The 27,230-nt window shown below is 38.2% G+C and overlaps 1 protein-coding gene across 1 annotated transcript in view; it reads left to right on the top strand.

Moving 5' to 3' along the window:
• The window catches only part of MAN1A1 (mannosidase alpha class 1A member 1), a 139,356-nt gene extending 112,929 nt beyond the window's left edge, over window positions 1-26,427 (top strand). Inside the window, exons 7-12 of the mRNA XM_084203257.1 lie at window positions 893-986; window positions 5,205-5,320; window positions 15,663-15,882; window positions 16,724-16,896; window positions 22,270-22,385; window positions 23,033-26,427. Of these exons, the coding sequence (XP_084059383.1) occupies window positions 893-986; window positions 5,205-5,320; window positions 15,663-15,882; window positions 16,724-16,896; window positions 22,270-22,385; window positions 23,033-23,159 (846 nt within the window). The 3' untranslated portion in view covers window positions 23,160-26,427. The remainder of the gene's footprint in view (window positions 1-892; window positions 987-5,204; window positions 5,321-15,662; window positions 15,883-16,723; window positions 16,897-22,269; window positions 22,386-23,032) is intronic.
• Window positions 26,428-27,230: the final 803 nt, after the last annotated feature.

Below are 27,230 nucleotides of genomic sequence, written 5' to 3'. Positions count from 1 at the left end.
ACTCGTTGCAGCCTGCATTTGGGCAATGAGTAGTGTCAAATGCAGGAGGCAGTTTGTGTACCACAACAGAAATCCTTCTGCAGCTTCGCAAAAGTTAATTTATCTTCTTTTTCAGTAGCTACTTCACTGGGTCTCTAGGCACTCTGGGGTTTATAATGAAGCTGTCAGTACCTTTTTGTTACAATTTCTGGCCTGCAGTGCTCAGGGTCCTCATTCTTCCAAGCTGCTACATTTGTTTTTCTGCGAATCCTGAAATGCAGTATAACTCACTTCATGTGCTCTGCAGTGGATTGTGCTGCTGGATGGCTGCAGCTGCTGAGCATCTGGACTGTAATTGTTTCCCCGGGCATCTCATTTATAGTGAGCTCCTTAGCAGTGCCGGCAGAGCGCTCGCAGCTGCCTGGGTCCCTGCTGCTGGGCAAGCTGGTTGTGCAAAGCTCAGTCAGTTCCAGCCGTGCTCTCCTTTCCAGGCAAAACTCCTTTGCAGTGCACTTGCACATCTGGACTAGGTGATAAGCTTGATACTTAATAGCATTTCTGATTTAGGTATACAAGGAATATAAATGCTGATGTAGCTGAGCGTAGTTAAGGCAAATAGCCTCAGTGAATTTCAGCGTCCTGTGGGGGATACTCTGCGTGGCAAGTCCTGAACTTTGGAGCTTGCTCCCGTTGTGTTGTTTCATGGCTGACACTCCATGGCACAGAAACTCCAGAGGTTTTCAGGAACTTGTTTGCATTATGACATCAGCTTTTTCAATAGTGATATGATTGCACAGAGGTGTTTGGCTCTGTGTGTTGAATAAGATCAGGGGGGTTATTTTTAGGCATGTTTACACTCCTGTATTTTGTGGGGAAAATGGATAAGTGCTCAGTGTTTTGTACCTTCCACTAGGTAATGAATATCCGAAAAGTTCTAAATCGCCTGGATAAACCAGAGGGCCTTTACCCCAACTACCTGAATCCCAGCAGTGGCCAGTGGGGCCAGCGTAAGTAGCTGAAGTCTTTGCTGCTATGACCTATCAGCCTTCTCTTTGCAGTCGTTAACTTCTTTCAGTCACTGTTACATGTTTTTTATATAAAAAGAACTTTTATAACGTATAGAAACTCACTTTATATCTGAGGTTCTATAACGTGTAAAAAATACTACAATGTTAAAACAATAATCTTAATTGCTGTATTTCAATATACTTTTTCTGAGCTTTCAGTGTGACTTGTGGAAGCAGGGGAATGTATGAATATGTATGACTTTAGAAAGGAATTTGTGGACTACAGAAGTCTCTTATTCAAAAATCTAAAGTGCTCTCTGAACTAGCTGTATAAGGAAACATTATGAGCTTGTCTGAATCAAATTCCATATTTTCAGAGTTGTGTGGCTCTACTGAAGAAAAAAAAGTAACGAGACAAGTCTTTCCAGTTAATCCCAGCTGTGATTTCTGTTGAAATTTAATGCCGCATCTGGGGAAGCAAACTAAACAGAAATGTGTCGTGGCATTAATCCCCTTGGAACCATTACTGAAGATAGCAAAATTAGAAGGAAAAGGTTATAAAATACTTGAATTACTCGAATTCCTTAGCCCCTTCATGATGACTGAGCCTTTTCTTGTTGTTCATTGCCTTCTCTGATCTCCACAACACGTCAAAAGTCTGCACAGTGTGCAGGATCATGGCTCTAGAGACCTTACTGCTTTTTTCACTTTTCCTGCTTAGGTTCAGTCTGCCACCATCCTAGTCATGCAGTTCTGTCTTTCTATTTTTTCTTCCTTACATTAGTGAATTAAAACAAGCAAGATATGCTGTCATGGTCTGAAAAGATATGGGCAGAGTAGCTGGGCTCCTACATTATCAGAGTGGGAGCTGGTTGGGCGATGAAACAGAGGGAAAGGACTGGAGAAGTTCATTCATATAAGAGTTTGTTTAGGATGTAGCTAAAGGGAAAGTGAGGTTCTGGACTCCTTATGGGACTGACCACAGTCTGAATAGATAATTTTCTCAAAGGCAAAGACAAGTGTCTACTCTCTGCAGGTTGTGGAGTGTCCTTCACTGGAGATATTCAAGAACATCTGGACACAATCCTGTGTGTCATGTGCTCTAGGATAACCCTGCTGGCGCAGGGAAGTTGGACCAGATGATCCATTGTGGTTCCTTCCAACCTGATCCATTCTGTGATTTTTTTGATTTTATTGATTAAAATATATTTTTGAGAGTTTTGTGTCACTCTGAGTTAAAATGGTACCCAAAAGGTTGTGCTGCTCAGTTGTATTTTCCCATCAAGGCAAATGCCATTTCCCTGTATGAACTCGAAGTACACCTGTCATTTCTCAGTCTGCTGTGCTGTGAGGCTTCCTGCAGGTCACTGTGCCACAAGGCCTGTGGCAGCTCAGCATGCATGACCGTCACCTGTGGTTACATGTTGGTATAAACCCTGGCATCCCTTTACAGATCTGAGATGTGTGCCCAGTTGTAACACGTGTTGGTTCAGCACAGCTTTGCAAAACATAAAATCCTCCCCTGGAATTGTTGATCCTACAGCAGTAGGTACTGGATTTAGTTAGAAACAATCTCAGCACCTGTGAGACAGATCCAGTTAACTCCTTTCTGGGCTTCTCTTAGCCATAGAAGCAGCTTTTTGATGCTTCATGAGAGCAGATCTTTCTAGTGGCTGAGGCAGTCAGTGGCTCTGCCTTAGATATTTTAAAGCTGTCAAAGCACTTATTCTGCCTTATGGCCTTTGTTTTTTCCATATTTTTAATATAATTGCACCTTAAACACTCCTTGTTGACATGAAATGCCAGTTTTTGTTGGTATGCACAGAAAAATTTGTAGCATTCATGAGCTTTGTTTTCCAATAGCATGCAGTGTTGATGAATAAATAGCTTCCCATGCCTGTGAATGATGGGTGCAGGTGTTGATGCAGGTCTATCCCTGGCATGCTGAAGCAGCAAAGACAAGTTCCATCTTGTTCCATCTCTTTCATATCAGTGGCCTCCATTCACCAACACTGATTAACTCATTTTTTCCCCACAGAGAAGATCAGAACATGAGACTTGAAAAATATGTCATTTGAGATTGCTTTTCTAGGCTGTTTTCAGCTGATTACAACAGAAGGGAAAAACCAAACAATCAAGACCCTTAATTGGCACAAGACAGAAATATTTTCTCTTAAATATGAAGTGTAGAGGGAGGAATGGTTTCTGAATGTTTCTTCTCCAGCAGTGCTGTAGCTGTGAAGGCCGCTGATGGATCTCTGCCATTGTTCCTGTAAATTCATTTAGCCCTTGTTATTTTGACAGTAAACTGACAGTGATTTGCTGCAGCATGCGTCAATTGGATTTGTCTACTGCAATAATGTATATAATAACAGGGCTTATTATTGATGAAACTCTGCTTGTGCTATTTAGTTTGCAAATGTCAGAGGTTTCTATGGTAATTTATTTAGGAAACTGTAAAGGTCATTTAAATGCTGCTGTTCAAAGATCAGCCTTTGATCACAGGAAATGTTCCCATTGTTTTAAGAAACCTCTTCTCCTTTTGGATTATGAACATTTAATTTTAAAAATGGTGCAGTCTTCCCAGAATTTCAATATATCTCATTCAAAAGAGGTTGGAGAGGAAAAAAAAAAAGCCTTTTCAAAGTATATTGTTCAATGGTACAATATACTTGGTAGGCAAAGGGACAGGATGCATTCAGAAAACTAAATTTTCTTTTTGCATGTCACAGGCTAGTGGAGGAAAAGGACGCTGTTGATGTAGTTGGAATAGATAAATATCTATCTTCTACATTTGCATGTCTTTGCAAGCTGTCTGGAAGGTGAAGGGAGGCTTTCCATGGAGAAAAGATACAAAGGGGTATAAAAATAAATTCTCTGTGTTCCTTTGAATTCTACCAACACAGGCATAGCTGTGAAGCTAAGATCAGAGTTAGGTGTCAGGAAGTGTGAGCTCAGGATCACTAACCTTTCTGCATCTCGCTTAATGAGTCTGGAGCAACCCATGCTGGTTTTTTTTGGTTTTCTCATGGCCAGAATTTTGTGGTATGACTCAGGAAATTGCTGTGTGATCTGTGTAATGGCATCTCCATCCTGGATTTCTTGAGTGGAATTAGCAGATCCCTCCTTTGCTGTAAAATTGACAGTTATGATGAGAAGTCCTGGTAAAGCACTCTGAAATTTTTCACTGAAGACTCAATAAATGCCAAATCACTTAATTTTGCCAGACGGCAACAAGTTTCCAAAGCTAACTTCTAGCTACTCTCCTTCACTTAATGGAGTTCAGAAAAACACTTTACATGTATATATAGTTGAAGTATTTGATGTATTTAAGGGATCTATGCTGAAATCATGATAAGCCATCAAAATTTTGCCAAGAATCTTTTAGGTTCCTGGACAGTAAGTGGGTGCAGTCTTGTACAAGCAGCTGAGAGCATCACTAAATTTCCCATCACTGGTGCAACTGATGTTGAATGTCTGGCTTGTGTGATGTTAGTGTTTCCAGAGTCACTAAATTGTGCAATTGAATAATCACAGCATCTGTAGTACCAGATTGTTTCACATAGTAAGTATAGGGCAGAATAAAGCAGTGTCACAGCAACAATCCTCTGTAGATGAGGTGAAGTCTTTTTTCCTTCCAAACCACTGCTGAGTTCTGAGAGCAGGCAGAAGTATAGAAATGTAGTATTATTTTTAAACATATGGCTCAGCATTTTGAAATACCACTAAATAACCTGAAATTCAACTCTGCAGTAAGGAGCTAAAAGCCTTTTTTATGAAGTGACTTAAATGGAAAGTTAGTGACTAGAAGAGCAATGCCTGCACTTTAAGGGAAAGCCTTTATCAAATCAGAGAACACTTTCTGCCTTTTTACCTTTTTAGAATAAAAAAGAAAAAACTTAGTTTGACATGGCTTTGTATGGAATAGACTACATGAATTAGAATGAACACATATAAATTGTTTTCTCTTTGCCATGATCTCCTGCGGCACATTGTGGATATTAAATAACTATGGTATTTTAGCTAGATTAAAAATATAGCAATAAAATAAATAATTCTCTGTATATACCAGTAAAGTTTTTCCTGAGGTTCCAGGCTTATGTTTATTAAAGATGTTGTAGAAATAGATCGTTAAATACACTGTTTCAAACTGTAATTGTATTTTATTGTCCTGGCTGAAGATGAAATTGCTGTTCAATCTCTTTCTTCCCTATTAAGATTATGTCTCCATTGGAGGGCTTGGGGATAGCTTTTATGAGTATCTGCTCAAGGCATGGCTGATGTCAGACAAGACAGATGAAGACGGCAAGAAAATGTATTATGATGCTGTTCAGGTAAATAAGACATTTAAATCTTCCTTTCCATAATAATCTAATATATAGTAATCCTAAAGAGACAGGCTGTGAGGACAATATGAGAGATTTATGTATTTGCTACCACAGGGTGTTTTTTCAAAGAATTAGTTTCTGTTCTAAAAAAGACATCTTCAAATAGAAGTGCTAGAGGAATACAGATACTGCGGGAAAGGGGAGAATTTTGAAGTATAACCATTTTTTTTTCTTTTACTGCAATATAGTCAATTGTCTCTGGAAGAGAGAGGTATAAAAGAAGCAACAAAAAGGCATCTACAAGTAGCTCTCAGATAGACATTCAAATCTTTTTTCTGAGTCTTCTCTAGATATGTATTTGTCTTGTCCTTTTCCTTTACATAAAGGAGAGAATTCCTCCCTAGTGCTCAGTTCTCTCATGTGTTTCAGCCATAAAAAGTGTTTTGACTGTGGTCCACACGTGGATCAATGTGTTAATTAGATAATAATGATAGTTAGAAATTAAAATTGGGGTGTTGTTTCACTAGTTTTTGGTCAGCTTCTGCAAAACAGCCCAATTGGACACAAGAGAAAGCTTTACAAAATCAGAACTGTTCATACTTACATTTCTATATGTATTTATGATCCTGATGGTCTGCACTCGGCTTTGTTATTTATGGTATTTCTTTAATATGCTGTTTTGGGAGAAATAATGGGTTTGTGACACCAGATTGAGACTTGGGAAGTATTCAGTTTAAATGCATATTTACAGGCTTTCCTTCCAATCCTGGGCAAATGACCTATTTTCTCAGTTCTTTGCTTTCATATATATAGATATATATTAAAAAAGAGGATAATATTACTTCTTTTTTCCCTATCCTTTCATCTGTTTTGACTGGAAACTGTCTAGGGCCAGGACTTTTATCTCTTATTAACTGTGTGTATCTACAGTGCCTCTATAGACAGGGCTTTGAGATGCTAAGCAGTATCTGCTTATTCTTTCATATATCTGGAAACACACTGTCCCTAGGGAGGTCATAAGTCTCCTTTTACTTCCCATACACAAAAAGTGGTGGCATTAAAAAAAATACAACCATGGTTGCTTATTGCAACCATCTTTTTTTTTTTTTCATTGGAGAGGAAAGTCAGTGTGAAGATCTGAGGGAGGGTGTGATCTCTGGTGGTTGTAAATTTGACAACCAAGTGTCCTCTGCTCAGGAAATCTTGCCTTTAATTTTGTAAGTGCAGATTTGGATGCAGTCAGCCCCGTCTTTGCTGCTAGCATGGTTTCAACTTCAGAGCAAAAGGTGGATCTTAAATTAGGTTTGAGTGCATTTGAGGCTATAACATAAGAACAGTGCCATTGCAATAGCTCAGACATTGGGTTGTCAGCCAGAAAGAACAAAGTGTGTGAAATTATCAATTCATCTTGCCACTGAAGACATCTTGAAGCACCTCAAAGCTGCTTCTAGCCTTCTACTTCTGCTGGTTTAAAAAGTCAGGTTCTTATTGAGGTCCCAGCAGGGAGCAGAAGTGGTGACAGCCCCCACATTTAAGGACCAGTTCTCCCTGCTTGAATTTCAGCTGGAGGAGCAGAATCACCTGTTCAGCAGCATCACTGAACGTGGCAGTGTCAATGACAGGGTCTCAGCTCTGCTGCATATGACCGTATTTAAAGTACCTATTTTCTCAATGCTTTCTAGTAGTACTAGCTCAGAAACTGTCTGAGCATCATGTCTGACCAGAGTGTTAGTGTTTGAGAGGACCTGACTAAAACCAGATTTCCTTATGCTGCTGGCTGGTGCTGTTTCCAGTATTTTCTGATCAATGGCATTCCCGTTTGTTTTTTGTACTGAGGTACATCTGTACCAAATCTGGAGGTGCACATACGGCACTAGGAGCTGCAGCTTGATGTTGTAGAGTAGCTTGTTCAGAAAGCAGCAGCCAAGTTTCAGCCTCACAGAAGCTGCAGGATGATTGGGCCCCACTGAGATTCCAGGTTGTCCATTGGATAACTATCCTGATTTGAAATCCATCCTGGTACTGACTTCATTGCTATTGATCCATTACTTATCTAAATTAAAGCTGATTTAGGAGTCTGTGCAAGCTGCAGTCTTTCTTTACAACTGAGGCTGCAGGGTTTGGGCATTCTGAGTCAGCTTGGTATTTTCTTAGAGAAATTTCCCCCAGTACTCTCAGAATCTTTTTAAGACTATGCCAAAGGGAACAGCATGATTATTCCTGGCCATTCAGTCCAGCACATACCCCCCAGATTCTGAAAGAGTGATGTGAAGGCTTGATGCCTAATTCAATACCTTCTGCTATCCAGAAACCACAAATGAAAATATATGGTGAGTTATATAGTTCACTGTGAAAAGCTGAAATCTATTTAGATGGAGCTTAGGGGTTATTTTTCACATTGTTCTGTAAATCATATTTTTTAAAAATGAATGCTTTCCATTAGAATTTTTATCACCTATAGATTATATAATGGCTTAAGTTAAAAGCAATAACTAAGATGTCAGGCTAGATTTAAAAACTGCTTCTGCTTGCCACAAAAATGCATATATGGCTGAAGCCATTGAAAGAGTTTATTTCTAATGGGAAAAGGGACCAAGATGGTCTTGTTTTGAATACCAGAGCATAGTATGAATGTATAAGGCCATCAGAGGGATTCATAAACTGTAGAATTCACACAAAAAGACAAGTGAATGTATTTTTAATGTAAGTTATTTTTTTCTCTTTTGAAAAGTAATACAAATAATGTCCTGCTTCACATAATACATGTAATAAGAGATTTTTCTAAACTGGTTTCAATGGATAGCATGCAACATTTAGTTACAGAACAAATGTGTATTCAGCTTTTAGCTATATTTTGAAGAAATGACTGCCAATAGAATAATCCATCAGTCTTTGCAAGTATCCAGGACAGGAATCATCTCACTCTTCTCAGTTAACAAGCTGATCTCTGAGACACAATTGAGTAGGCTTGTAAGAGAACATGATAATTTAGAGCAAAAAATGAACCTTGTGGGTTCACTTATATCTAGTCTAGCAACAGCAGTGTCACAAGCAACAGCATCAAATCCTCCTCTCTTGAATGTGTCAGACCTCATTTCCTAAGCTGAAGGGCAATTTTCCCTCTATTCCTGTAAATAGGTTGTCTCACACTTGAGGCCTGATGGTCAGGTATCTTTTCCAAGTTTTCCCATTACCTTTATTTATGGCCATCTCTGCAATCTTTCTGCACCTTACATATATATTTATTATCTCTGTCTGACACTGCCTTCATCACTTTCTCAGTGTGGTTCTAGAGAAGTGGCATATCTAGAGGCTGTAAAGAGAATGGTAACTCACCCCAGAAGAACTTCACAGGAAAAGGGAAAATCCTCACCAGCACTTCCCAGGCAGCTCGGTTCAGTACAGCCCTTGGTGACCCTGTGGTTTCAGTGAGGTGAAGCAGCTGCTTGCTGCAGATTTACCTTGAGTCAGGGCAGCTGGTTCCCTTTTAGACATTAGGATTGTTTATTCTTTCTTAATGGGTGACAACTGCTCAGATGATCCTAACAAGAAAACAAATGATTTCTGCAGAACAGGGCACATGGAAGTGGAAACAATGGAAATGGCCAAAAGAGGAACATGTGTTGTGAAGCAGTACCACAGCCACTCTGCCAGATTTCAAAACCATTTCAGAAATTGCTGCTAGGCTGGGTTGCACAATTAAGCAATGCTGTCAATGCAGTAAACTTCTGTCAAAAGAGGAAAAAGTAATTTCTGGCCTCAGGATTCAGACAGAAATTATATAGAATTACTTTTTTGGGGGGAGGAAGGGTTTAATATTTTTTGGCACATTGCTAACTTTGGAGGCTAGCTTTGATATATACTCAGTTTGCACCCTACCAAAGGTAGTGATTGGGGGATTTTGGGTATATTTATTGGGTATTTTGATTGGGGGATTTTGGGTGTATTTAACTGTCAGCATTAAGTAGTGAATATTTTTCAGAGCTGTTGATTTCAGCCTTTCAGAAAAATAAAAAAAAATCCATGGAGACTCCTTTCTCTTTGAAAGGAGAGGGAAAACGAAGTGTTGTTAGAAAACTGAAAACATGATATTGGCAGGCAGGCTTTTTTCATCTCTGCAGTTTTGTGAGGATCTGTTTAACTGAGGTGAGAGTCTGGCGGCTGGTTTGTGCTGACTCCAGTCTCTATTAAGCTGCTTGAAGTGGTTTGTTTTGTGATCATAGTGGTCTGAAAAACTGCATAACTGATGTGGACAAGGAGAGAACTGCAACAACTCAAATATAATGGTTTGTCATACTGGGTAAAGCTAAAAGTGATTAATGGCTTGAATATTCAATACTTAAGCACTTCTTGGCTTTGAAGAAAATACATCAATGGGGCGGGCAAGATGCTGCAATAGCAGCCCATCTTAGAATGAAACAGTTGGTACCCAGCATTCCCACTGCATACTTTGTTTTGGTGATTTTTTCTTTTTTTTTTGGTGTAGGAGGTGGGAGGCAACTTAACTGAATGTAACTTAAATGTGCTAAAATCAATAAACAGGCAGTTTTGTCAGCTGTCATGTTTAAAATACTTATCACCCAGCTGCACTGGTGTTCTGCACGTAGCGATAGTATGGCTGCCTTGTGTAGGAACACAAGATTCATTACACTGAGCAGACCAGAGGACTCACTGCTCCTTCTTATTCTCTTCACTGTATTTCCCCTCTCAGCACGAGCATCTCTACAAATGCTTACAGAAAGCATCAAGGCTAAAGACAGGCTTCTACAGATTTTTCAATTGTTAATAATTTACTGATAACCACACCGTGTCTTAAGTTTCGGACCAGATAAAGTATCTATTCAAAATTTTGGTTGTTTATGGACTGACAAGAAAAGCAGAAAGCTTTAATGTTGTTAGAAGTCTTTAAGGAGGATTTTAACTAGAAAAGTCTAAAGAGAAATTGAATGGTTTTTGCTCATGGCTTTGCTCTTTTCAGAGCAGCCATGTCCTTACTAGCCATGCTATTTTCCCTTCCCTTTTCTGATAATAAAAAAAACTTGTCAGAATCAATAGATATCCTAGAGTATTCAGAACATGCACAATGTAACGTTTTGAGAGTGACTTGATTTGATTCATGCCAGACCATTAATACTGTTTTAAAATATGAATAAATTTATCCTTCTGGTAACACACAACATTTAATACATTTAGAGTTAGAGCATTGATGCTCTGAGAGACACTAATAGATCTATAGAGAGAAAAAAATAATGATTTTCAAACACAAATAAATAGTCAGCTTTCCCCTAGAACTTAATCATCTTTGTAGTGATCAAATGAGTAGGTATCACAGTAGTTACGTGTTTGCCAATGATTCCCCTTAAAAAATTTAGTACCTCCATTATAAGCACTCATATTTCATTGCTTGTCTACATAACATGTCTAAAGTCCAAAAGAAGCAAACTGCTTTGGTGCTTTGAAAATGTTTCTTATATTTTGTGTTTAACCAAATGAAAGTTCTTCTGTGTTCAGATTTCAGTTCTAGTTTTTTTAGCTCAGTTTAGTAAGCAGTGAGGACCTCAGCATATGACACTTCTTTTCTTTGGCAAAAGTATTTAAATTGTTGATAAAAAGGGCTTGAACTTCCTATTCCATCAATAAACTTTTTGTAATGAACTCATTGGAATTTACAATAAAGGATAAATTTGATTAATTGCGAAGGTTGAGAATGAAAAGTATCTATTGCATTAGATCAACTAAACAGAGAAAATGTAAGGGAAGTTAAAAAGTAACAAGAAAGCAGACAATTTACTTAGAAACTCACAGAATGTAAATCTGCAGTAATCCTGACCTGCTGCTCTGTGCTGTTTCAAAGCAATAAAATGTACTGGTGCAAGTTGTAAATATTAAAAAAAATAAGGAAGCAATTGACATTATACATCTTTGAATTATTGGAAATAACACATGATAGAATTCTCTTTCATCCTCACGTTGCTTCAAATGATCAAAATACTGTTTATGAAAATTCCTAGGGGAAGAAAAACATATTAAAAGTTTGAACAGAGATAATTTATGGTGCTTTGTTATGAAGACGCCTGCAGAGTTGTAATTATCCCCAAAACAGACATTATAAACCCTTGAAACTTAGAATAATATTTCTGAAGTTTCAAATGTATTAAGGCATGGAAATATGGAACTGTCTTGCTGAGCAGTTTTATCTCCAGCTACAGTGACATCTTGAGGCAGGAAATGAAACCACCTGGGTTTTGTTAAAACAGCAGTAATAATTGAAATTCATTAATCATAATTAAGAAGATACTGTAAAAGGAGAGGTAAAATGCCTGAGAGCTAGAGGGAGCAGAACTGTGAGGTCACGTTGCCGTTTGGGGTTTGTAATTTGTTCTCTCAGCTCCTCCAGCAGAGTTCCCACTTCCGTGGCACATGTCTGCTTAGAATTTGAGCAGCCTTGGGGAGCGGATCGTTTTTCCTAAGAAGCCTCCACCTGTGCTCTGCAGGCATCTCAGTCAGTGTTTTTGTTACCTGTCAGTGTAATCCACCAAGAGAACCCCTGTAAAAATAAGCTTATTGATTAGTTTTTAACTCATTTGAACAGAGGGATGATTCAGTTCTGGGTCTTCTGCGTTTCCCTGTAAACCGTACATTCTAAACGACTCAAAGGATAAAGGAAGGACTTTGCAACCACAAAATCAGGTCAGGGATGGACTGAAGGGGGTGGTGAAGACATCATTTAAGATGTGTGAAAAGCTTAAAGACGTCAAGAACTGAATAAAGAATGGTTATTTATTAGGAGGGTACAATTCTGCTTAATTTTGCAAGGCTAAGAACTGGCAGGATAATGTATAGGTTAAGGAGCAGGCTGATAAGCAGAGAACACAAAACATATTGCCTTAACAATGAGGGCAGGAGGGGGAGGAAATCAGGTTGGGAAAAACTGAAGAGTTTCTCCTTTATGCTGTCAATAACAGAGATTGCACAAATGTGCAATTTGCAGTCCTGTTGTTGAAACCATTCCTAATGTCTCATTCACTGTGACAGATAGGTAAGGGCATAATTTTAACATGCAAACGCATGAGAAAGGTGCCAGGAGTAATGCAAGGAGCACTTGAGTCACAATTCAAACTGTAAAAAGCACTGTTAGTGTTTCTAATTGAGTGCACAAGCATTCATACAGTTGTTGTAGCGAAGGAATAATTTCCCACAAGATGGAGAAAAGGTAATTTGGCTGAAGGCTTTACTGCAGTGAGGTCTGTAAGCAAAGCCTTAGGTAAAAGCTAAAAAAGAAAAATTGCCAGGAACTGTTTTAGCTATAAAAAGTTACTCAGGCTCTAAGAGCTTATACATGACAAATTGTATACCACACCAGCCTTACATGTTGTAAATGTATTTCTCTAAATGTAAAATGTTTATTTACCTTTAGTTTCCCCCTCCTTTTTTGTCCACTGCAGCCTCAAATCAAGTTGTCTCCATTTTTTTGCTTCATTTTTTTCTTTCCACTCCCAGGTAGCATCTGCTCTTACTCCCTTTGGTAATATATATTTGTAGCTACCTTCCACTTGCTCAGAGTTTGAAAACTTCCAGGGGTGGGGCATCCACAACTTCTCTGGGCTACAAGTTCCAGTGCCTCAGCACCCTCACAAGAAAGGACATTTTTTCAGATATCTCATCTAAACCTACCCTCTTTCAGTCTGAAGCCTTCCTTCTTGTCCTGTCACTACATCTACATGCCCTTGTAAAAAGCCCCTCTCCATCTTGCCTGTAGGCTCCCTTTGGGTCCTGGAAGGCTGCAGTTAGGTCATCTCGAAGCCACCTCTTCTCCAGGCTGAACAATCCCAATTCTGTTAGCCTTTCCTCATAGGAGAGGCGTTATGATCTGAAAACAGTGCAGGAAGGAATTATTTGTAGTTGGGGAGAGAGTTGAAATAGACCTGCAATTCAAATAAATGTGTCTCTTGAAGTGAGTACAGAATTATATCAAAATAAAAATAAGTTTAAGTATGAAATTCAGAATCAATTGTACCAGACAGATTTTTTTCATTTAGGTGGATCTTTGTCACCACACTACATATTCTCCTTTTGAGATAACTTGTTTTACTCACTTGATTTCCCTGCCAGAACTGCTCCCAAAACACTGCAGATAGCAAGTAGCATTCCCCTATAGGAATATAACCCTTCATTCCTTCCTATCCTGCTCTTAAACCTCAGCCTTCATGTCTAGGTAAAAATGCATAGTGACTTATCATGGTCTTAATAAGACACACACACTGCATAGGTGTTGTCTGGCACTCAGGGACCCAGGGATGGTACAAAGCATGACAAGGCAATCTCAGTGTCTATAATATATCTAATAACTACCTCATAAAAATAGCTTTAAATGAGATGGTTACATAAGAAAATAACTTTTAATAGACATATGTACTAGTTCTTAATAGGCCCCATTTATAAAACAGAGATGATTTGCTTTACTAAACATGAATACTTAAATTGGAAATATATTTTTATTTTGTGACATTCTTGGTATCAATCAACATCAATTTGTTAGTTTCTTAACACCGGTTTGCTAGAATAATTTTAAAACTCTTGGAAGTCATCCTTTTTCAGCCTGAACTTTAATCTTGAGCCAAAAGAGAGGAAACAACTTACCAACACTAATTGGTATCACAAAATCCATTTTTATACTACAAAAATCAACTCTGGTCTAGTTAATATAGTTCAAAACTAAATTCTGATCCAACAGCTAAGTGACCAGTAGAGTTATTGCCTAATTTTAGAACTGTTGTTTTGGTGAGATGGGAGATACCATGCTGAAAGGTTAAATGAAATGTCATTTAAGTTTTTCCTTTCCCGACTTGGTTTTAGGTAGCTTGTTGTTAGAATGCCCAAATAGGTCTGCAGGCTATTTCCCACAAAATTATTGTGTGTTTTCTCACCTTTCCTCTTTCACATCTAATTCCTCTTTTTATAGGTTAAATTACACAAGAATTTTTAAAAGCAGAATTTGTTTAAAGTACAGGCATTTTCATTATTTACTTCTGCTTTAAAATTTAGGTATGTTTTCCAGTAGGTACCTAGTAGTAAAAGCATGCAATCAAGGTGAAAGAAGGGGTGGAGGAGTTTTCTGGGCTAATAGTGGCTCTGGATCTGGGCAGAAAACATCCTTACTAAGTGCTTTGCATTCATATTACTGGAAAATAAAGTGTAGTTTTCAATGTGACGTTCTTGGCAGAAAAAAACCCGGTACATAAAAACTGCGGTTATTCTGCTGATGCTTCTAATTTAGAGAGGATTTTTCATGCTTATAGGAACAACCTTTACAAATGCTTTAATGGGGAGAAGTACTCACTTTCTTTCACTTTATCACTACTTTCTCTGTGTAAAACTTTTTTTTTTTTTAATCCTGGCTTTTTTGTTAATAGTTGTCTGTAGTGATATTTTTTAATGGTTTTTCTCTTGTATAATGCATATTGAGTACTGTTTCTGGATCTTATGATTTCAACAGGACAACCTGAGCACTAATGGATAGCTGAATGTATGACAGAGTTATCTCCTTTCCATTACTTTTTTTAAAGAGCAATACCTTACTTTCTTTGTGGGCTTCTAATTAATGTGCTCTTCTGCATCTCCTCTCTTGTTTTAATTCTGTTCCTCCCATGATGGCAGGCTGCCTTCCTGGATTTTGTAATTAGTCACCATACATTGCTAACATCATCAACTTCCAGTTCCCTCTAGATTTGTGTATTTTTATTCTGCTTAGGTTTCTTTTCCAGAGATCTCAGTGAGACCCTGCTCTTGGAGGATTTCAGTTTGGGAGGGGAAAGACAATTGGACTTTGGGAATGCCATCTAGACTCAGAGGCCTAGCATCATTCACTGCACACACTGAGTCATGTGTTTTGAATATGAGTTATGACTGCATATAATTTACATGAAATTATGTCAATAACCACCTCCTTTAAGCCAGAATTAAAATGAGAAAAACAGAACCTGAAGTGATGGCTAATAACTATCGAAAGTTAAATTACTATTGAAAGCTAAATTACCTGACACTGCTCAATGTAAAAGGGGGAAGAAATAAAATATTTCAAAATTTGAAGTGTATTTGGTAGGTCTTTCCAACATTTTTATAAAACATACCCTGTAAATTGCTGGAAGTTGAAGCAAAATTAGTCATTGTTACTGTTCTATGTTCATATACCTTGGTTTGGCTGACTTTGAAGTTATGCTGGCTCCTATTATGCATTGCACTTTATGAGCAAAGGCAATGTGGAGCAAAACCAACCAGCATACAAGAGAGCTTTGTCCTTTGCACTTTACCAAAGGGGCCTTTGGTTTGAGCTGGTGTCCTTCTGCAGGCCATAGAGACCCACCTCATCCGAAAGTCGAGCGGGGGGCTGACGTACATCGCCGAGTGGAAGGGCGGATTGCTGGAACACAAGATGGGACACCTCACTTGTTTTGCTGGAGGCATGTTTGCTCTGGGAGCAGATGGAGCCCCCAGTGACAAGACAGGCCATCACATCGAGCTGGGTGCTGAAATTGCCAGGACTTGCCATGAATCCTACGACCGTACGCGTGAGTACCGTGTTGCAGAGTTTGGCTGCGCGGCTTGCCTCCGTGAAGGCAGCCACTGGTGGTTTTGCATGAAGCTGAATGAAAATTGAGGCACAGTGAGAAGTGTTCATCCCTTCTGAGCAAATGCTGCCTTGCTTTAAGAGTAGCTTTTAAAATGACTGCTCTGTTTTATAGATAATTTCTGTGTACCTGAAGTGTATCTCCTCGCTGTAGTAATTGACGTGACAGTTACATAACAGTAATTAAGAAGCTTCTTTCATTATGCCCATTTCTGTATAGCTGAATACAAGTAAGAGAGGTTCTCTTTCATTTATGCATCAATATAGGTATTACTCATGTTTTATGCACAAAAGAATGTTTTACACTCCGTTCTGTTGATACGATGCTGCAAACAATAGAATTGCACAAAGTGGATTTCTGTACAGGAAATTCCTTTGGATTTTATCATCTTATAGAAATAACCCTGGTAGCATTTCAGGTCCCAGAGTGTATTTTCCAGTTTGATATAGAAAAGTAAATATCCTGATCTTTTAGGCAAAATTTCACTTGTTGCTAGTTACACGAAGTCTTCCAGAATGCAAATGTTAGCATCACTGTTCAAACTGTAACTGCCATTTAAGGCATTGGTGAAGAACAGCTCTCTCCTACTCCAAATTATTTATAAAATATTAAAAACAGGAGAGCTGCAGTATTTTTCATAAATTATATCATTTTGGGTAAACTGGCTTTGTGCCACATAAAAGCCTAGCTTGATTTGCTAATTTGGGGAGTTTGATTTGGTTACATAATTTGAAACCTTTTTTAATGCCTTTATTTTAGTCTGTGCTTTTTTATTGGCTAGGAATGAAACTGGGACCGGAAGCCTTCAGATTTGATGGTGGTGTTGAGGCCATTGCTACAAGACAAAATGAGAAATACTATATCCTACGACCAGAAGTCATAGAGACCTACATGTACATGTGGCGCCTCACTCACGATCCAAAGTACAGGGAGTGGGGATGGGAAGCTGTTGAGGTAATGTTCTATTGGACTTTTTTGTTGTTAAATCCCAGTAATACTGTTAAGTGAGCTATTGAATGATAGCTGGACATTGTTCAGCAGTTGGAAGCTGAATATTTATTTTAAATCAGGGATATCAATTCAGATTTCCAGGAATTCACTTGCCAAATGGATGACATTTTGACAAAACAAAAAACTGCTGATATTGTGTAATAGAAAAGTACCTTGTTATTTCTCCATCTTAAATACTTCTAGGATTTGGGGTCACATTTGGATGTACTGTCCCAGATGTTGAGTGTTGCTGCATGTGAATGGAAAATGCATACATGTGTCAGATTTGAGCCTTATGGCTCAAATGGAAGCCTTAAGCTCAAATTTGAGCCTTATGGCTTATGGAAATAAGTTTTATGAAATGTATTTTCAGTAATCGTATGAAGGTAATTTTAATTAAGGTGACAAAGGCCAGGATGAAGGATTAGATATTACTAAACATAAAACCATGTTACTTTCAAGAAACATAAGTTATATGGACAAAACTTCCTAAATGACAGCAATCTCTTCTAGATTTGAGTTTATTGTCCCACTGGCCTTTGAGCTTCAATAGTCATGCTGAACGTAGCTATTTGTGTGTCTAGCACAAGCTTTCCAAAAGGGCAGCTTGTCTGCACTGCCAAGAATGGGCTTGCCAAACCCTTGTTTCCCTTATTTCAGTAGTTAATCACTCATACTCTTAAGGTTGAGAGCCTTTAGCTTTACCATGTTTCATCCTCCAGGTACGGGTCCTTATTACACTTCTCTGGAGTTCATTTCTGTCCTCCTCACACTGATGTTGCCCTTGCTAAATTAGCTGACATCTGATAGGAAATACAACAAGCTGAAGAACATTATTTTTCTGGCTCTGTGTACTTAAGAAAAATGAAGAAAAAAAAAAATCAAAACTCTCTGCAGTAGTTTGTTCACAGTGACCTCTTTTGTGCAGAGGTATTGCTTTCCAGGATTTCCAAAATACCCTGTTTGTCAGTTTACCCAACACCTCTTGTTTCTACAACCTTCTTGGAGGGGCTTACACCACTAGTTACAGAAGGTTGCTCTGCTCTGAGGGTGGAACATGTAGACTTGTGCCCTACAATTTCTCATCCCTAAGGGACCCTACTAGAGAGCTGTTACTGGGTCATGACCCCATAAACCCAACTCCCTCCACAGCAACCAAAATCTGTAAATATATTCAGTATTCACCGTGTAGATATTGATCATATCAGAAATGTTGTGCAAATGCTGTTGAGCATCGTGGAAAAAAGGTTATTTCAAGTCTGGTAATTAGATATCCTCCAGGAATTAAATTTAAGGCAAAATCTGCTTTCCAAAAAAGAATAGTAATATTACCTCTGCTTATACTCTCAAACTTCTTGCCTGAATATTCACAATTGTTCCGTGCATTGAGCACTGTATTCAGCTAGGTAGAGAGCAGTTATTTAGGGCATTGTATTTGCCTCCCTCAGGTGTGGGCTCTGGGGGGCCCTGAAACAATATGCTTCTGAATTACTAATTCCAAAGCAATTTGGGTTTTAAAACCTCTAATTTAGAGGGCTGTTCCCTTACTTTCTGCTTTGCTTACACCGCCCATAGGCACACATTTTACTACTGGAATCTTCCCAGGCAGATTATAATTGGCATATTTACAATGGCTGTTTGTGGAAGTCATCCCATCAGGCTTCAGCAATGCCAACTGTTCCTTCTCCAGGAGATGTTTTTCCTGACTCATTGTTACTGCCCACACTGATAACATTATTATAAACAATTGAAATGTTTTCCTTATTATTATTCTTTACCCATTTGGTTCAGTTTGTTTGTGTTTCTTTCAGGCTGGTACACTTGTTTACCTCCTTCTCACTCCCCACGTGTCCCTTGTTTAACATTCTTGTGGTTATTCTCAATCTGGCTCTAACACAGCCAGATGGGTGTGGGAGATGCAGCTGGTCCCATTCTGCCCAGGGCCCATTTTCCACTGTCCTAATGTGCAGTTGGGTGTTTCACAAAAACAAATCTAACAGCTTTCCAGAACTTATGCAGTCAGTTGTAGGTTTAAAATCTATTTTTTTCGCATTCTCTCTTGGTGTTTATAGCCATACAGCTCCACCTTATACAGTGTTTTTTTGTTACAGCACAAATCATGCTAGCTTACTATAACTATGTCATAAATTCTGTTCCCTCTTGCTCCTTAATGCTGCCCCAAAGAGCACCTGACCCATTTTGTCCTTGGGGAAGCCCCCAACCACTGAGGGCCATTGGTTTAATTACCAGTACCTGTTGCACAAAGGGAACCTGAGATTGAAACAAGAAAAAAGCAGGAACTAACGATCAAACCCTTTAGGTTTTGTCCAAAAAAAGTTGTTCTTCATGTGTTTCATGTCCACTTTTAACTCATTACTCTGCCAATAAGAACTCATTAGGTTTTTTCCAGTGCCTTTGTAGTAGAAAAGGAGGCAGTTTTAGAGTCATGACTTCTAAACTCTCTGACAAGTCTCTTAAGTCTAACTTCATAGACTAAAATATACCATAGCCTCTCCTTTTTTTTTTTTTTTGTGAATTTTCTTTGCTGCTTTGAGTCCAAGATAATTTTGTATGTACTTTAGCAGCTGGAGAAAATGCAGTTATGACCACCAGCAATATCCACTGTTACTGAGTCAGAAAGGTTTTATCAGCTTAGCTCATAAAAGCCTCCCTCTCTGCATTATAAACGTGGCACATATTTTAGATTTGTATCACTTCCTTTGTTTTCCCCTTTATGATGGTTTGAGACTGTCAGCCAGTTTTCACTTGGCTTGATGTTTTCCATTACTGTATCATAACTGATCCTAGCCACCCTCATTTCCTGAGAACTACTTATTTAAAATGTGTTTGATTGTTTCTTCCTGCCCACCACTACCCCTATCACTGTGAACATCACTGTTCTCTCAAACAGCAGGAGGGGGCACAAAAGCCCCTCACTGCCAGGATGGGTGACAACCTAGAGCCTTTTTATCCTACCAATCCTGCAGGTGGATGTCCTGTTCCTTTTGTTAGGTGGAAAGTAGCTTTGAGGGATGAGGTGCTTCGTATTTGCATCTAGCAGACACCAACCAGAAGGCAAACATGGGGCAGGTTAACCCCTTAGTTTACATCACAGCAGTGCCTCCAGGCACCTTTATGATCCCCCTGAACTCAGAGAATGCTCAAAGTACATTAGAGCACATAAATGGTAAATGCAATTTGCTTTTATTTTACCTCACCCTGTTTAGAATGCAGATATTTCCGTGCACAGTAGCCTTATCCTTCAAGTTCTGCTTCTGCTGTGCCTTGAAAAACATCATCTCTTCTTTGACATTGAAAATCCAGACACAGATGCAGAATTTGGAATTTGTTGCAGGTGAAAGTAGACAAGAGGGAAAAAATACCAGCCAGAGGAAATTACTTCTTCAAACTTAAGTATATTTGTCATTTAGTAGAAGTGTCCAGGAAAATTAAAGAACCTAAAGACACATAAGAAAAGACAAATAGGCTGTTATATTTTAAAGGATCTCTTCTGTAGAAAAATCCCTTTTAAATATATGATAGGCAGCTTCCTCTCCAGTGAAAACCAGGGAGAGCCTGACGTGCAAGCCAAATGTGTGCACACAACTACAGGGACTCCAACGAAATCAAGGACATTTAGGATATCTACTCACAGCAAAACACAGATCTTAAAGAGCCTTTAGAGCAGGGGAAGGTGATGAATACTTCAGTAATTATTAGTGACTCTTAGTCCCATCTGTCTGCAGAAAATACTTACTCTGCCCCGTTTAGATATATCCTCTGCCTTGCTTTTTTAGCTTCTGTGTTTTGAAATGCAGCATCTTTCCCTAAATAAAATCTACACATCCTGTACTCACTTCAGTGGTATTTGTAGTAACTTCAGAAAGGGAGGAACCACTGATCTCCTGGCTCTCTCTTGTGGGGGATAAAGCCCCAGGTATTTCTGCCTGACAGTTGTTCCAATACCATCTCCACAGAAAACACCTTGTTCCACAGAATGTGGTCCTGAGTGAATGCAGCCATCCACAATCCTTACTGTCATTTTCATTGCAAGAAGTTATTTAGGGTTAAGTAGCATTTTCTGAATTTGGTTTTGAATAATGAGGTGTTTTAAATATAATCATCTTAAATTCTCTTCTGCCTTATACTGTCTGATACCAGAGAGTTGTTAGAAAAGAGAAGAAAAATTAATAGAGTAAGAATACTTGCAGCCTTGTTAAATACATAAATTATAAAGAAAAAAAAACCTATTAATTAATATTTTTAAGTATAGTAGTGATAAGATAACCAATATTCAAATAAGGTACTGGATATCAGTATATTTAAAGAGGTTATGGCTCATATATATGCATATAGGTACCACCTTTCTATTGCAAACACCTAATATAAAGACAACAAAGTTTATTAAATAGTCTTACTGTATATACCTTCTACAGTTCCAGCATCTTTTTTGCTCTTTTATATACACTCTTCATCTGATCTTTTTTCTCCTTCATAAATATAGAACATTCCCGTGGACAGAAAATGAACTGTATTTTTAGGTGGCCCGTGTACTCCTTTTTATTGTGAAATAGGAATCAGTCATCTGTTTTGCACCTTTTAACTGAATAAAGAGTTTGGACACTAGCTAGAGAAAAACACATTGTTATTGTTACAGCTAAATTATGTTAAGTCCTGGCTTTCTGTCTACTCCTGTGTAACAGACAAAGCTTTTTCAGGGAGGTAGCAAACTATGACTTCTGCATGAGAGAAACTCAGTCAGAGCCCAATATCAGTGGTTCCCCATTGAAAAATTAAATAATTGCAAAGAGAAACCATATGACTTACACAGAAAATGGAGAGTTGCCTTTCCTTTTTTTGAAGGGATTTACAGGAGGTAAGGAAAAGGCTGATCTTTAGTACGGTGTTCAGTTATGTCACAATCGTTTTAAATACCAAAGTATGACCAGGAAAGGTATAGGTAACACAATTTCCAAAGGCTGAGAGATTGGGGGAGAAAGGCTATTGTTCTCCTATTAAAATGAAGAAAAAGAATATAAGTGAAAATCCATATGTCTTTAAATCCTTATACCCATACATCTTTCCTTCTCAAAGCTGGTTTGTCTTCACTTTTTATTAATTTATTATTTTGCTTCTCTTCCTGAATATGAAATTAGACTGGTATGCCTATGTCTTTTTTTTAAAGGGTTTTTATATCTAGACATTTACCAAGTTTTCACTTCTTTATCAAAAGAATTGTGACAATTGTTTTTTGCTAGTTTTATTGTCAAACAGAAAAACTGGCATTTATTCATTTTGTTAATCCCACTGATTTGGGTGTTCTCTTCCCTGCTTCAGGCACTGGAAAAACACTGCAGAGTCGACGGTGGCTATTCTGGCCTTAGAGATGTTTATAACAATCATGAAAGCCATGATGATGTGCAGCAAAGTTTCTTCCTTTCAGAGACACTCAAGTAAGTTAAGAAAGTTGACTTTCATTAATGTGAAGTAGTTCTGTGTATCATCTTTACTGATAAATATTTATCATTAGAACCCTTGACACTCTCATGTAACAAAATCTGAGTGAAATAGCAGAGCTCTTCTTAGGTGACAGGAAGCAAAATGGCCTTTTTTTTCCCCAGTCTGTGCCAATAAACTAAATTCCCTGACTTCTGCAAATTATCTTTACTTCTGATAAAGGTACTTAACAGTTTTTGAGACATTGCATCTCCTGTCTTTGATAGGATCTCATTATATATGCCAGCACTAATGAAACAAATTGACTAGGCAGAGAACATAACAGGCTTATATTGCATACTTTTCATTTTAAAACTTCAGGAAAAGAAGACAAAACAACTTCCATGGAAAGCATGCAGGGCCTGTTAAGAGAAAAATCCAAATGCTTTCATTATCTATCTATCAACATCTCCTAAATTTTGAATGAGATTAAACTTTTGTCTTGATCTCTTCTGGGTTGTTTTTTTTCTGTGCAAGAAAAAATCAGTCATGCCAGCTCAACAGGAAGTTTAATACTCAAGTAAATTAAATATGAATCATTATGTGTTTTCCTGAAAATCACTTTCCTGATGTGATCTCATTTCCTGCTTTTTTTTCTTGCCAGGTACCTGTATTTGCTGTTTTCTGAAGATGATCTTCTTCCATTTGAACACTGGGTCTTCAACACAGAGGCTCATCCTCTCCCTGTTCTTCACAAAGATGATGGGAATAAAGAAGAAAACCAGAAATAGATGAAGATTAATTTATACTTTGTTTCATTCCTTATGTTTCCAGGACTAGGGCACATGATTTGGTTTTAAATTCCTAAGTTAAATTTTTTAATCAAGTGTTTTGCAGTCTGTTTTCTTTAACAGTAAATTTATATGAATGTACCCAATTAATTATGATAAAACCTTAATCCTCTAATTCAGATTAATACCTTCTTAGAAGTGAAATAGGGTATCTTCCCAGATTCTGCGAGGCTGCAGTGTCATTTTGGCCAAAAAAAATAGAAGGTCTGCATGTTATTTGTTTCCTGTTATGCTTTTAATTTGACTGCAAAATTCTTCTCTCCTCTGTGAGGAGATGTATGCTTTAAGCTGTAATATTTTGCCATGTTGCAAAAAGCCATATTGAATTAAGTATAAAGAGCTTTTTCTTTTCTTTTCTTTTCTTTTTTTTTATGTTCTATGTCAGTTTGTTTTGTGTGTCATCCAGGACAAATCTTGTGACTGTGACAGCCTCTTCTTATGCGGGTCTATCATTACTTGCTGGAGTATCTGATGTATTTCACTGTCAATGAAGTCGACATATTTTCATCTCATGCAGACACAACTCTGAAACTGCAGTATAAGTTGAAGTTAGATTAAACTAGTTTCTGTGGATTTAGCACATTAGTTAGCAGAACTTAGTTTTTCAGGTTTTGATTAGAATATTGTAATAGAATAAATTGTTTCCTTCCTTTTTTAGGTGGTGTTATTCTTATGTCTTTAGTCAAGCTACTGTGGAGTAAAATAAGGTAATCATTTCATATTAAGAAAGGGACTATTAACCTTCTTTATATATTTAGTCCAGTAGCTTTCATTTGGTTGGTTGGCAAAAAGAATCCACTCAAAAACATTTTCCTGGAAGTTCAGAATTATATCAGATACGGTTTCCTTGTTTTTCTGTTACTTGTGCAAAGATTTAGGTAGGCCCAGACTGACACCAGAATTGATGGTTAATTGTCACAAAGCAATTTGATGTATCTGTATGAATAAAGATGGGTGTTCAGATGTTTGAAGAAACCTGCCTCCTCAAAAGAAGAGAAGTTCCTCAGAGAGGAAGTTATCCTGCATTGAACTAAAACTTTCTGACAACACTGCCTTGTCTTAAGTAACAGAAATGCAATGTGCTTTAAAAATATTCCTTTGAGTAGAGGCCTGGCTTATTAAGAAAGGTAACAGCTTTGCCAAAAATGTTTTGCTCTGTGGCATCACCAAAGGGAAAAAGAAATGAGGCACGATATTCCTGTTTCTCCTTGGTTTGAAGTGGTTTACATGATTTTTAAATCTACCTGTTTTCATTTAGTGATGGGATGACTTCCATACATTTCAGGTAGGAAACACCTGGCTTCCCATTCTGAGAAAGAACATTATTCATTGATTGGACTGCAGTGGAACAAATCTGGTTCTGAACAGTAATGTTCTTGAATGGTATTTAGTAAGATAGCTCACATGTCCAGCATTGCTAATCACAGCTGAGGGAACACATTTGTTTAAGCTTTAGAGTACATTTTTTCTATGCTGACAGAGGTCCACAGTGGAGGTTTTCTTAGGTAGAAGCCAAAATAACTAATTACACTTTTATATATAGCAGCTGGAAGCTGACCCATAGAGCTTGCCCTCAAGTCTGTAAGGACAGCACTGCCCATTGCCTCCCCTGCTGACAGAGGAGATGGCACCTGCCACACCAGCTGCCAAAGACACTGGTGTGGGGACAAGGCAAGGCTCCACTGATGCTCCAGCACAGGCTTGGCAGAGCTGGCCATTCCTACTTGAGAGTTATTGGGGCACCTTGGTGAGCCTGGGCCACCCAGCACTGCGAGAATGGATAGAAAGGCATGTGCAGGTAAAGCCTGCTTATGCAGAGCCAGGCACAGCGGCTCACTGTTTTTTTAAATTATTTTCTTTTCTTAAGTATGGATTCCCTCATGGCACAGCAGGTTTCTGAACCCAGCCAAGCAAGGATGAGGTCTTGACTCTCTCCTCTGTTGAAAATCAGAAATTCTGCTGCTTTTGATTCTCCAGAATTTGTGCCACTGGAGGACTACACTTCATTATATTTCTTTATAAATAGCCTTTATAAGGGAGATTTTTTTTCCATCCCCTGAATCGCCATAGCTGTGGAATAAACCCAAAACATTTCCTCTCTTTTTAACATGCAACAATAATTATTTTTTTCTTAGTTATGCTTCCTGGGTCACCTGCTGCTACTGCCCCCCCCCACGTGTATGTGCTGTTTTAGACCTCATCTCAGTTAAATAACTGAGATGAGAAGCAGTCTTTGAGAAGTGTTTCCTAAGCCACTTTCTACATGGTTTTCTTAACCAAGGTTTGCTTCCCCCAGCTGTCTGTAGTGATGTTGCTGGTACTTAGCGAGCTAAATGGAAGAGCAGAGAACCAGACAGGTCTTCTCCACGTTTCAAAAGCAGACTCCAGTCACACAGCTCTATGTGCATTGGGTCTTATGTACTTAAATAGGAGCATTGTGGTTGTTTCCTCATAAAACGGACATTTCATAGCGTGGAATTCTCCTTAGGGTGGGAGTTAGGATGATCTGAAAGAGCACAAAATTGATGTGGTATTGGTATTCAGGTTGTATGTACAAACTGCACTATACTGTACTTTTTGTAAAGTAATGTAAGTAGACGAGAAGATTGTACAACGTGTAGATCTGCCAGCTGTAAGAAAAAAACTTTTCATAAACTGAGAATATATCAATTTTTCTTTTTTTTTTTTTTTTTAATAACCCCAAAACACCAAAGTTAGAGCAATCATTTTTGAACAGTCCATATTTACCACTGCTTGTTAGATCAGTAAGATAACTTGCATTTGAATTCCCAGTCACTTAACTAACTTCATGGAAGTGGCTAGTGATGGTGACTTTGTGTTCCCAGTCATTCGTAAGAGCAAAAGAAATTGCTCATTGTTGGGGGGGGTGGGGTGTGGCAGGGGGAGAATACAGTGGCATGGACACATTCTTTCCATAAACACACTGTCCACAATTCTTCCACTTGTGTGTAGCATAATAATGCATTTAAATCTACATATGTTGGGTCCCAAGAGGTAGATCCCTTTAAATGGCACCAACATTGTTTCACAGGGAAAAAAAAAATAAATTGATTGTTTGTGAGATAAATATTGCATATGTGTTGGTTATACACGGATTTTTGCAATGCCCAATAGCTCACTGTTTCTATGGTAACTTCATACATATCCATTTCTATCATGTATTTAAATTGGTTTTGATTTGTACATATTCCATTTAGTCTTTTCATCTTTATATAAACTGAAATTATGGAATACATAATAGATCAAGATGCTTAATTTTTAAGAACTTATATTTGTAAAAATTTCTCTATTGTGAATAAAGTCTTTTAATATATCTGTTCAACTGGTTATAGTTTTTCTTTCATGTGTTGCAGAAGTAACTACAGGAATCTGCTGCATGTTCTGGTTTAGCTGCTGTGCTCACAATTTTTTTGTCAGTACTCTGTGTACTTGTTAAGCTGCTGTTCTTAATTAATGTCAGCGTATAGAATTTCCACCACTGAAATAAGTTTCTAGGAATTTTTGTCAATAAAATTCAGCATACCAAATGTATTTTGGTAGAAAATGAGCCTGCTAATGAAAAGAGGGAAGCTGGGAAGTGGGAGGTGGCAGGCAATAAGCACAGTGAAGGTCAGCCACTACAATTCATGCTCTGCACAACACAAGTGGGCAAAGCTAAATGCCATTTAGGAGCAAACAGCGCAGTGGAGATGACAAGGCTGTCACAGTGCCCAGTGTTACATGACCATGTAATGAAATCCTGTCGTTAGCCCATGCTCCAGAGGAGAGGGAAACAGTTGTCATAGGAACTGTAACTATATTTTGTTTCAGAAGGACATTAAGATTTCCAATCTAAATATTGAAATAACAGCTACACCTCCTGGATAACCTTGTTTTCTCTGTTTAGTAGGAAGCCTCCTCCCAAGATGATACTGAAATAAACTGCTGTGGTTTTACAGAACAGTCTCAGTAGTTTCAATTTCTGTCAAAAGACTTACTCATTAGACCTGC

This window comes from Fringilla coelebs (genome assembly GCF_963513975.1).
Source record: "Fringilla coelebs genome assembly, chromosome: 3".
NCBI classification, from domain to species: Eukaryota; Metazoa; Chordata; class Aves; order Passeriformes; family Fringillidae; genus Fringilla; species Fringilla coelebs.
Note: the sequence above shows the minus strand (reverse complement) of the source record. Positions and strands in the feature narration are given on the sequence as shown.